The 11,718-nt window shown below is 32.9% G+C and overlaps 1 protein-coding gene across 5 annotated transcripts in view; it reads right to left on the reverse strand.

Moving 5' to 3' along the window:
• Positions 1 to 4,709: 4,709 nt before the first annotated feature.
• LOC120772210 (kinase D-interacting substrate of 220 kDa B) overlaps positions 4,710 to 11,718 on the reverse strand; it is a 92,622-nt gene continuing 85,613 nt past the window's right edge. For all 5 annotated transcript variants that reach the window (XM_040100690.1, XM_040100688.1, XM_040100691.1 and 2 more), the window contains 2 exons: positions 5,312 to 5,569; positions 4,710 to 5,239 (listed from right to left, as the gene is read on the reverse strand). In XM_040100690.1, the coding sequence (XP_039956624.1) occupies positions 5,043 to 5,239; positions 5,312 to 5,569 (455 nt within the window). In that variant the 3' untranslated portion in view covers positions 4,710 to 5,042. The remainder of the gene's footprint in view (positions 5,240 to 5,311; positions 5,570 to 11,718) is intronic.

Below are 11,718 nucleotides of genomic sequence, written 5' to 3' on the forward strand. Positions count from 1 at the left end.
TTTTTTTAATTTTTTTTTTATTTTATTTTTTTCTATTTTTTAACAACTGTTTTTCGTTTAATATAAAATTAATGGAAATTAACAAAAAAAATTTTATTGACTTTTTTTACTATTTTTTTAATAATTTTTTTGTATTATTTTATTAATATTAATTTTTAAATTTTTTTTTGTAGTTTTTATTTAATTTTTTTTTTCTCTTTTCATATAAAAAACCATTTTTCCCGATTAGTATTATGCTCCACAATATTTTTTTTTTTTGCATCCCCGAAGCACCTTTTGTTCACAACTTTAAAATGTTTATGCAATTCACGCATTTTCACCATATTTAACCAAACATTTATGTGACATATGCATTTAAAAGGAAAATTTGCAAATCTGTATTATTTCTACCATAAAATATGTATGCAAGCAGAACGATTACTTTACCCAAAAACTTTTGTGACTTAACTGACTTTTGTTGGCTGGCGCGACGTTGAAAAATCTGTCGAAAATCGGGCGAAAAAATGCCTGTGCGTACGAACTGCGAGTAAAATAAAATTGACTGAACTGAAATTCACAACTTCAAGGTGACCTCTTTGAATCGAATCGCACAGCTGATAGCTTGACTACCTCTCGCCGTTTGACTGTTGCCTGCCTGCCTGGTGGCGCTGCAATCGCTGCCGTTGTGGGTCTGGTGGTTTTGTGTATTTTATGTACATTATTGCTTTTGGGGCGTTCGTTCGCCTCTTGTGCTTTCGTTTGTTGTGCTCTCTCTCTTTATTGTCACACAGACGAATATACACAGCCATACATATGTACATATGTATGTATATAAAATCGGATTGTTGGTTGTTGAGGAAAATGCCGGTCTACCGTTTCGTTTAGTCGTGGTTTGTTTACAATGCGGATGTGAGTGTATGGGTTAGCCGGCAATCTACAGAACTGGGGAGCTTTATCGTAGCACGCTTGTTACTGGTGGGGATTCGATGATGTGTAGACGATTGCTGGTGATCGATTGCAAGAAAATACCGATAATTCATAAAACAAAATATACTTTAAAATTTAATTCAAGCTCAATTCAAAGATAAGATTTCACATATGTTAGAAGATAAAGGTCCAGTAGCGCTTAAAACTTTTCAACAATTATTTTTATAAGTGACAACCATTCGCTAGCAAAGAAAAAAATTATCCTGAAAGTCATTTAGCATTTTGTTTTTTGTTTTTTTGTTTTCATTCCATACTTAATATTTTGTGCCAGCTTAAATTTTCTTTGCTCAGTTATCAGTAACAAATTCTTATTCTACTAATTACAAGGATATAATGAAACGGAAATATCAAATCATTATGTATCTCCCACTGGAGCATTGACAGAAGATGCTTAATATCGCTCTCAATATTCTCTACTTTGCTTAGACGAGGCTTTTTCTTTCTATATTCTTTTTATATTCGCTTTCGGCTATTGTACGTCTCTGTATTGACTCTGACTTTATGAAACATTTTTGACTTTATGAAATTTTTTTTAGGTTATGTATCTAAACATTCTTTTGGTATTTTTGAATTTAAGACCACCCTACTCTTAACTTTCCTGAAAGGAACTAACAAATATCTTCCATTTATTTTGTTCGACCGCTACCGAAGACCTGCTCTGTGCGCATTTATCTAGATATATACCAGTTAATAAGTATTTACTCTCACATGTGGCGATCCAAGTTGGAAACTGAAAATTGTATCATAAAGTTGGACATTTTTGATGGTATGCATACTCAGAAGGTTTTGGCATACGAGCGCTATTTGTGTTGTTCACAGGGACTTAAAAACTTCTTCTCAAGCAAAAAATGGAATTAAATTGCGAACATTTTCTCGCAACAACTTTCGACGTGGATTAACTCATCAAGGGTGCATGTATGAATTTGATTAAATGTTTGACGATGGAGCTCCATCAAAGACCAGTGTTTATCGATGGTACGGTGACATCAATCGAGGTCGTAGATCACTCCAAGACGAATTTCGTGCGGGTTGGCCAATCAGTTGTCCCAAAAAATATTGATGGTGTGCGCAAGCGATATTGCAAGATCGTCATGTGACCTATCGTGAGATTGAGACAACTATGGGCTTTAGTGGGATGAGCATACATTCAATAATGCATGACTGAAAAAAAAATTCTCACGTTGTATACCGTGTAATTTATAAATCACTCAAAAAAGCTCGTGTGGATTGGTTCAGAAACACATTTATGACATGGAGACAGGTTAATCGTGAATTTACGCGTATAAGCCCGAAAGTAAACATCAGTCGACTGTATGGGTGTTTCAAAATGAGCCGAATCCTACAAAAGTTGTTCACGAAACTCATTCAAGTAAATGGTTGCTTGTTTTTTAGGAAAACTTCGACTATTTTGAAGGCGAAAACATTAATGCAGACGAATGAATAAATCTTTTTTTCTCAAAATTTCAAATTTTCCGTCATTTTATTGAACACATCTCGCAATTTATATTGTCATATTCGCGATTGCATCAAAAGGATAAGTTAAAAGGAAAGGTCTTGAAACACGTGCTTTCTGAAACAAAAAAAGGGTCTTAATCTACATATTATGTATATGTATAACTTTTGCTAGTGAATAATCCCTGCTTTTAACTTTACAACAATTTTTCGTAAAATGGTGAACTTCTAAAAAGGCTTACTAATTTCACTATTTTATCCATCTAATATTTTTAGAACCCGAAAGCTTACTTTAAGCTAGAAGGCATTACATTTTTGAAAACACGAGACTGACATAACCTCTTGTGGAATTTTTTGTATTAAACATATGCACAACGTTTGTCATTTGATTATAAAACTTTAAAGCGTTTTCTCCACAACACACGTTTTCAAAGTCGGCGCTGACATAACTTCAGCTACTTCATAACTTAAGGGTGAGCCATTTGGAGGTTCCCTAGTTTTTTGAAGAAAAAACATAGAAACTTCAAATTTATTGGGGTATGTTTATTATCATTCGAAAGAAAATTGTTTGGCATTTATTTTTTTGAAGATTATCTTTTTCAAATGTTGACTTCGTCTCAAATGGTCCATCCGTTGAGTATAATTTTCGATGACTTGTTCGAGCATTTCGACCGGTAACTGGCGAATAACAAGCTTGATGTTTTGCTCCAAGGCCTGATTGGAAACGCGATTGGCCGCATAGACTTTAGACTTTACACATCCCCACAGAAAAGTCTAACGATGTGATATCAAACAATCTTCGTGGCCAATCGACCAACCCTAAACGTGAAATTATTTGCTCACCGAAGTGTACTCTCAATAAATTTATTGATTGGTGGGACGTGTGTGAAATGGCGCCGTCTTGTTAAAACCAAATGTCACGAGCTTCAATTTCAGGTATCACATACTCGGTTAGCATGGCGCGACAATGGTCGCCATTGACTGTTACGTTTTCACCGGCATCATTTTTGAAGAAATATGGACCGATGATTCTAGCGGTCCACAAACCACACCGAAAGGTTGTTTTTTTTTTGGATGAAATGGCAGCTCCAGAATTTCTTCAGGTTACTCTTCGTCCTAAATGCGGCTATTTTGCTTGTTTACATACACATTGAGCCAGAAAAAACTAAATTTGGTTCGAAAACGTTGGATCTACTTGGAACTTTTCAGAACACCATAAATCGAAGCGATGTGGCTTGCTAAGGTCAAGAGGCTTCAGTTCTTGCCCAATCTGTATTTAAGATCTCGACGCTTTCAATTTAAAATCTCGACAATTTTTATTCTACAATAATTTAGTAGATTTTGTTTTTCGAAAACTCGTTTTTTTTTTCTTCAAAGTCTTTGCAAAAAGTGAAAATTTTCCTACTCCTCCCTTAATAAATGCGCCATCCTTTCGTTTTTTTTTCAAAACTTCCGTACAAGCAAATTAATAACTAAGTCAATATTTTTGAAATTGCATTTTAAAATCTTTATTCTCATACATCATTCAATTCTGCTAAGTACAATCTAATTGCTACTGGCTGCAAGCTAGCCAAGCTTTTATTTCTTTAAATATCGTATGCAATTGGTACATGCACGTGTATGTGTGTGTGTGTTAATTGTGTATATATGTTACTAGCTACCTTTGTGACAATCACCATTTTTTGTTTTTGTTTTTTTTTTTTTATTTCTTTAATTTATTTAATTTTAATAGTTTCTGCAACTAACAATACTTAATTGGTAAATTGTGGTTGTTTCTTGTTGTTGAGGAGCAACGACAACGCTTTGATTTACATTTAATTGTAGATTTATACACTTTATACTTTTTATTAGTAACAGAAGCAACAACAAATAATGTTAACGATGTAATTGTTATTGGTATTGTTATTTTTACTTTTCTTCTCAATTTAAGCGATAATTACACGTTTAGGTTCACTCGATTCTTAGGCATCGTTGCAAATCATTTAGTTAAATACTAAGTATTGGACATACACAAAGCGTTATACAACGTTATACATATATAAATTGTTATATATGTATATACGTATGTATATGTATTGTTATATATAGGTATATAGGGTATATGCGCACAATACATAATTAATATACTAGAAAATATTTTGCTAAATTATTTTATATAAAGATATAGTATAAACGAAATCGAAATATATATATGTATGTATATATGTATATGTGCGGCTGAGTGCACACATACATAACCCAATTTTGATTATACATAAATGTACTACTTATATATATGTATATATATATAAAGATAATGCATTACAGCTAGCACTATAAGTTTCCACAAAAATCAGATTTATAGAAATATTTTTTTATAGAAAAAAATCAAAAGTTGCTTTGTGACAATTCTGCCGCACCTTTTCGCCTTTTGGCGCACAATAACAAAGCGTATAACTGAACTTGTGACCTTTTCTTGCAGTTTAGGTAATCTTTTGCTATTTTTACATTTTTTCTTATTTTTCCTTATTTTTCCTTCTTCATTCTCATTTGTGAAGGCATTCCTTAGACACAGCCCAGCTTAGTAATTTATCTTTCAAGCCAACAGTCAGTCAGTTGATTGCTTGCACTGCCGCTGAATTTGCTCATTTGTGCACAGTAAAGACTAACGGTGCTGATTCATCCTCCGGCAGGTGCTCGGCTAATATAATTTTATTCACCGAGCGCGCCGTAGGCACTTGACTCTCGATATCCTCATAGTCTACCGACGATGAACGCACCAATTTGAACTGTGAACCCTTGTTGTCCTGCTTGGTGATGACCAGTGAGGCGGGACGCGGACCTGTGAACACAAAATGCACATATAATTAATACACAAAATTTTAAAATTGTTTATGTGATTATAACTATCAACCTGTTGTTTTGCTCGGCCGCCGTTCCAGCGTCGTTGAGCCGCTCGAAGGCAGCGTTGAGGCGGACGATGAGAGCGATGAGGGCTTCTCCGAAATGTACTCCAAATTGGATGTCATTTGTAGTTTGCTGTTGCCGCTCTTGATGCTGACACGCTTATCAGTTTTAACGCTGTTCTGATGTTTCAGTATTGAGTCGCGTCGTTGTGCCAGCGGTGATGCTGGTGGCATTGGTGTGCTACTGATTAGCTGCAATTCGGCATCTATGGAGATAGTTAAGGTAGACATGCGGGCATATTAGGTATGAAAAGAGACTTAAGAGATAAAGATTTAAGTATTAATAAAGAGAGAGCGAGTGAGAGGGTGAGAGAGAGGTTGGATATACAACTTTGATGACACGACGTATGCAGTTTTAAAGTAAAAAAAAAGGTGTTCTCAAGTTCTAAATTAACGACAATAATAATTTACAAGTATACTCTGGACCTATGTATGTATTGTACATTCTTTTTTTACACTTTTTCACATTTTCAGTTTTTTCTCGAGGAAATTAGGTTTTGCGGAAAAGCTAATGTTTCTTAAGTTAGCGAGTTTAAGGGGTTTTCCTCATTTGAATACTTATGGTGTTAGTGGTGTTTGGGACCTATTGGGTACGAGGAGTCTGAATCTATATTTTGAAAGTATCGAAAGCCGTCACTAGGGTGTGCTCTGGTACAAAAATATTCAAACTTTTACATTTTTACGAATTTTCGCCTAAAGAGCTCGTTAAAAATTATCAAATATGTAAATTAATAATTTTGTTAAAGCCTTTACCTGAACTTCCGATATATCATATTTAAAAAATTCATATTTTTTCGATATGTCGAATCGATTAGCGAACTATATTTGTCATATATTGACAGACCCACATATTATGTATGTATGTATATGCAAATAAAGTTGTTTCGTATAGTAAATAATGCTTAAATAAAATAAATGTCCTAAAAGCATTAAAAAACGATCCCAAATATTTTTAGGTTATGTACGAATATTTTGGATTTGCTATTTATATAAAATAATTACAAATAGTTTATGAATATTGACCCACACACATATGCACATAATTATTTAGTTTTGATTTTAAGAATGATGTCTAAAATTTATGGAATCGTAGATTCTTTGCCATACAAACTGACCAATCCAAATTGAGTTCTTGTATGGAAAAGCTCTTTATTTGACGAAATATCTTCATGCAACTTGGCATGCATTTCTGCCCAAGGCCACCACGCAATCTCACAACCAATTATGCAGACCGAACCTCTATCGCATATATCTGCCATACAAACAGACCAATCAAAATCAAGTTCGTGTATGGAAAAGTTCTTTTTTTGACGAGATATCTTCATGAAACTTGGCATGCATTTCTGCCCAATACAACCACGCAATCTCTCAAGTACTATCACATATAGTTGTCATACAAACTGAACGATCAAAATTAAGTTGTTGTATGGGAAAGTTCTTTATTTGACGAGATATTGTTCCGATATTTGGCATGGATTATTGCCCGAGGCAACCACACAATCTCTCAACAAATTGTTCAGATCGGATCACTATAGCATATAGCTGCCATACAAACTGCCAAATCAAAATCAAGATCTTCTATGGAAACGTGTTTAATTTGATAAGATATCTTCATAAAACTTGGCATGCATTATTGTCCAAGGTGACGGCATAATCTCACAACAAATTGTTCAGATCGGATCACTATAGCATATAGCTGCCATACAAACCGAACGATCAAAAAAAAGTTTTTGTATGAAAAAGTTTTTTATTTGACGAGAAATCTTCATGAAACTTGACATAAATTATTGTCCAACAGAACGATATAATCTCTGCAGAAATTGTTCAGATCGGATCACTAAAGCATATAGCTGCCATACAAACTGACCGTTTAAAAGCAAGTGCTCGCATAGTACAATTTTTATTACTGAAGAGCATTATGTGTAACTTTTTTTTTTCTACTTTTATTTCTAATAATATCACTATTTTTGTGGCATTATTGCTACTTTTATTTTGTTTTTCAATTATCATGCCTAAATAAATCCAAAATATTAATTAATACCTTTTTCTTTACCAACCCAACCCAACAGCACTATAATATAAGTATATTCAGACACTAGTATTGCTTAAATCAACTTATATATTGTCACATAAAATGCAAAACATAAAAAAATTAAAATCGTTATCAGATATTATAACCGATATATAACCATTTTATAAGTAAAACTCTTCAATATACAAGCTTCAATATGAGTGTATGATAACCAACATATAAGCATTTTATAACCAAGATTCAAATTTCGTTTCAATATTGGTGGTTTCTATTCTATCGTTTTTCCTTCGCCTGTAAACTTATGAAAAGTGATGTTACGTTATTTTGCATTTTAGGTTACGATATATACATATTATTTCATAAATATAATTATAATTACATATATACATATACATATGCATATATATACATATTAAAATAAGCTTAGTACTCTATACTAGTATTTATGTACATATGTATAGAAAATAGTGCATTTATTGGTGTAACATTAACATAACATAAACCGTGAACACATACATATATACATACAATTAAACTTGTGACCAAATCGAGCACGAAGCGCCAGCGCAGCGAAGCTTATATATAACGACAAAAAGGGAAAAAGCCCAACACCAATAATCACCAGCAGCACAACCAACACCAATAAAAGAATCATGATTGAGGAGTGCGCAAGGCAGCGCAGGCGCAGCCAGCCAAAACCAAATTATGTAGTGATATTATGTACATGTGTATGTAATAAGTTAATTTTAATGATTTTGTGATTGCAGCAGCCAGCATATTTGCAGCGTAACGCCCAAAAAATGAAACTAACACAGCACACTGGATAATTTATTTCAAATTTTTATTATAATTTTTTTTTTGTTTTTTACTTTTGTTTGCTAATACTATAATTAATCGTTTCTTTAACGCACGTTAGTATATTTTGCATATTTTATATATTTGCTATAACACATTTGAATCATTATTTTTATTTCTATTTATTTTTTACTATTTTTTTTCAATACTCTACAGTTAGTTTTAGCATATTTTCATTATATTTATGTAACGCTACCACAGTTAGTTAGTCTATACATGATATTATACTATATTTGTGTAACTATGTATGTATGTATATAGTATATACTAGGCATCAGTTAGGTTCACAAACATTTATCCATTGTATGCATACTTTTCTCATATACTGTATGTGTATTTTTTTATAGTTTATGAAACGGTTATTTTTGCTTAAACAATTAAACATGCATTTATGATAGTTTTAAAGTCTTCGCTAAAAATTAGTTTAAAATAGATTCAAAGCCCGCTGCACTAGTAGTTTGCGATAATCTTTTTTTTTATATAAAATGTGTTTATGTATGCATAAGCACTTTATTATTAGTAACAAACAGTTTTCTATGCAATATAATGTGTGTAGTTAATTAATTCAACATTCGTATGTTTGTATTGTATGTGTGTGTGTAATGTTCGTGTGCATAAAAAATATAAGTAATTTTATTATGATTAAAAAAAAAATATTAAAAAAGAAAATTTGATAATTACGCATAACTCAGCAAAGCATTATGCCATAAACTTATTAAAAACTTCAAAAATTGGATTAAAAATTTTTTTTTTGCTTATTGAATAAAAACATTTTAAAGTAAAATTTCAAGTCGTCATGCAAGCGTTGAGATTAAACTTTATAAACATACATACATAACTTGAGTCTGCCAATAAATGTAATGGAATGTGATTTTAATCATTAATTAACTTTGATGTGTGAAAACAAACGTTAAAGTGTCATCTAAAGCAATTTTTTTAGGTTAGAATTTGTGTTTTGTCTTTTTCATGGCATCTATGCTTTTAAATTTTTTTTAGATTGTGTAAATTATTTCCGTGTCGTTACATTCCGATTAAAAGCAAAAAAAAAACTAGGCATTATTCTGCTTAAATTTTTACCGCAAGATTGTGGTTATGTTCGCTTTTATATACGTAGCCGATTTTGTAACTGCCATTCGGTGGGTCGAGGCTTAATATCGTGATCGCTTTGAAATTGAAGCAAGTATATGCTGGTTGTTGTTGTAATTGTTGTAGTAACAGAAAACACTCCTGAAGTAATTTTGAGGAATGGTGTTGAATAGACAGCACAGATCCTTACAGATCCGGTCCGTAGACCCGACACCACAAAAATGGTCAGGTCTTTTTCTTTCCAGTGAAATTCTGAATTGGAATAGCTTTGCTTAAATTCCATCAATCTTATACATTGTGACAAAAAAGTACCCGGAAATTGTAAATAAGAAGCAAAATATTTAATTTTTCATCAATATGTATTTTTTTGCCTTCAAAGTAATCCCCACCAGTTGTAATACACTTATGCCAACGATTTTTCTAGTCCTGGAAACACTTTTCATAAGCAGTTCTCGGGATGGCCTTAAGCTCCTTCAACGAATTTTGTTTTATCTCTTCGATCGACTGAAAACCGGTTTCATGGAGCGGCAATTTCAGCTTGGGGAACAAGAAAAAATCTCACGGCGCCAAATCTGGAGGATGCGGTGGTTGACCGATTTCATTCATTGCATTTTTTGGCTTTAAATTCGGTTACAATCGTACTCTTTTTGAAAAAAAAAATCAGTTTTATCGCGATGAGTCGAGCAAGAACGCGTTTCATATCCAAAATGTCCACAAAAATCATTTGAGCGGACTTTCGAGAGATGTCGAGCTCTCTTGCCTTCTCTTTAATACTTCGCTGACGATTTTCAAGCACCATATCCTTCACTTTTCTAATATTTTCATCAGTTGAAGAGGTCGAAGGTCGTACAGTGCAAGACATGTCTATGACGATTTCGTTCGTCGATCGTCTTCGAAGGCTTTGTACCACTCGTCCACTCGTAGGCTTGTGTTTTTGATAAAACTGAATCACCGCAAGCCTTTTCCAACATTCGCAATGATTCTGACGACGAAATTTGGTTATAAATAAAAAAATGTAGACAAATTCTTAGTTCGATTTTTTTATATAAGGTAAAAATCGCAACGCACTATTGAGGTGTACCGACTTCAGAAAAAGGGTTGACAGATCAATCACAATTTTCGGGTGCTTTTTTGTCCCAATGTATGTAGGTGGTCAATTAAAAAAACGAATTAGTCTCATCATTATTGTTCTATTATGCTCTTTAAAAAGTGTTTTTTACAACACCCAATTTCCCATATTTTACTCCTTTCTGGCCATTAATATTGTTATTATTTCAATTTATTATTCGCAGCTCACCTAAAGCGCTTTAAAACTTTTGAAGTCAAGCTTAGCTTGAGATATGTTCGTAGTTTTGTCGTTTCTCTAACGTTTAATTATTAATGTAGCAATTTCTTCTCGATAAAATTTTGTTTTAGTTCAAATCAGAAGATTCATATGCATGCAGGCATGTACAAAAGTATATAAGTTAGTAAAAAAAATATATAAAAATATAAATATTTGCTGTTTATATTCAAATTTAAAGAGCAGAGTCGGTTGGTTTGTTCTTTTCCGTCTATGATTTATAGTTTTATAACTGTTATTTTGTAAATGAATTACTGTTGTTGTTGAGCTGGTTTTCTAAAATGTAACCCTAGGATCTAAAAATTTCTGAAATGTAACCCTAGTGTGCAGAGTTTAGTTTTACATAGCATATATATATGTAAATTTTGGTATATGTATATGTAGTTGAAGTTTCTAATTATTACTATGAAAAACAAACGGCTTTGCTTTCCATAATTATATAAATTAATATACTAAAAAACTTCTAAATTTAAAGGATTTTACTACGATATATTATTTTTCTAACTAAAAGCGTTTCCTTTTCTCGATGAAAATATTATCTATCTTATTATATGGCAACATTATATAACGGGTGGTCCAAGTAGAGCTACTTTTTTCAATAGCCATTTTTGACAGATCACGAGTGAGTCAACGATGAGGTCAATTTCTGGCTCAATTGGTATGTAAACAAGCAAAATGGCCGCAATTGGGACGAAGAACAACTTGAAGAGATTCAAAAGCTGTCATTTTATCAAAAAAAAAAACAATGGTTTACTGTGTTTTGTAGGTCGCTTGAATCATCAGTCCATATTTCTTAATTATCGCGCCATGATAACTGTCCAATTGATGCCTAAAAATGAAGCTCGTGATCTCGGCGACATTTGGTTTCAACAAGACGGCGCCATTTCCCACACATCGCATCAATTAATGGATTTATTGAGTGAACACTTCGGTGAGCAGATAATTTCACGTTTTGGGCCGGATGATGGGCCACCAAGATCGTGCGATAGCACACCGTTAGACTTTTTTCTGTGGGGATATGCAAAGTCTAAAGTCTGTGG

The sequence above is a fragment of the Bactrocera tryoni genome, chromosome 3 (assembly GCF_016617805.1).
Source record: "Bactrocera tryoni isolate S06 chromosome 3, CSIRO_BtryS06_freeze2, whole genome shotgun sequence".
NCBI classification, from domain to species: Eukaryota; Metazoa; Arthropoda; class Insecta; order Diptera; family Tephritidae; genus Bactrocera; species Bactrocera tryoni.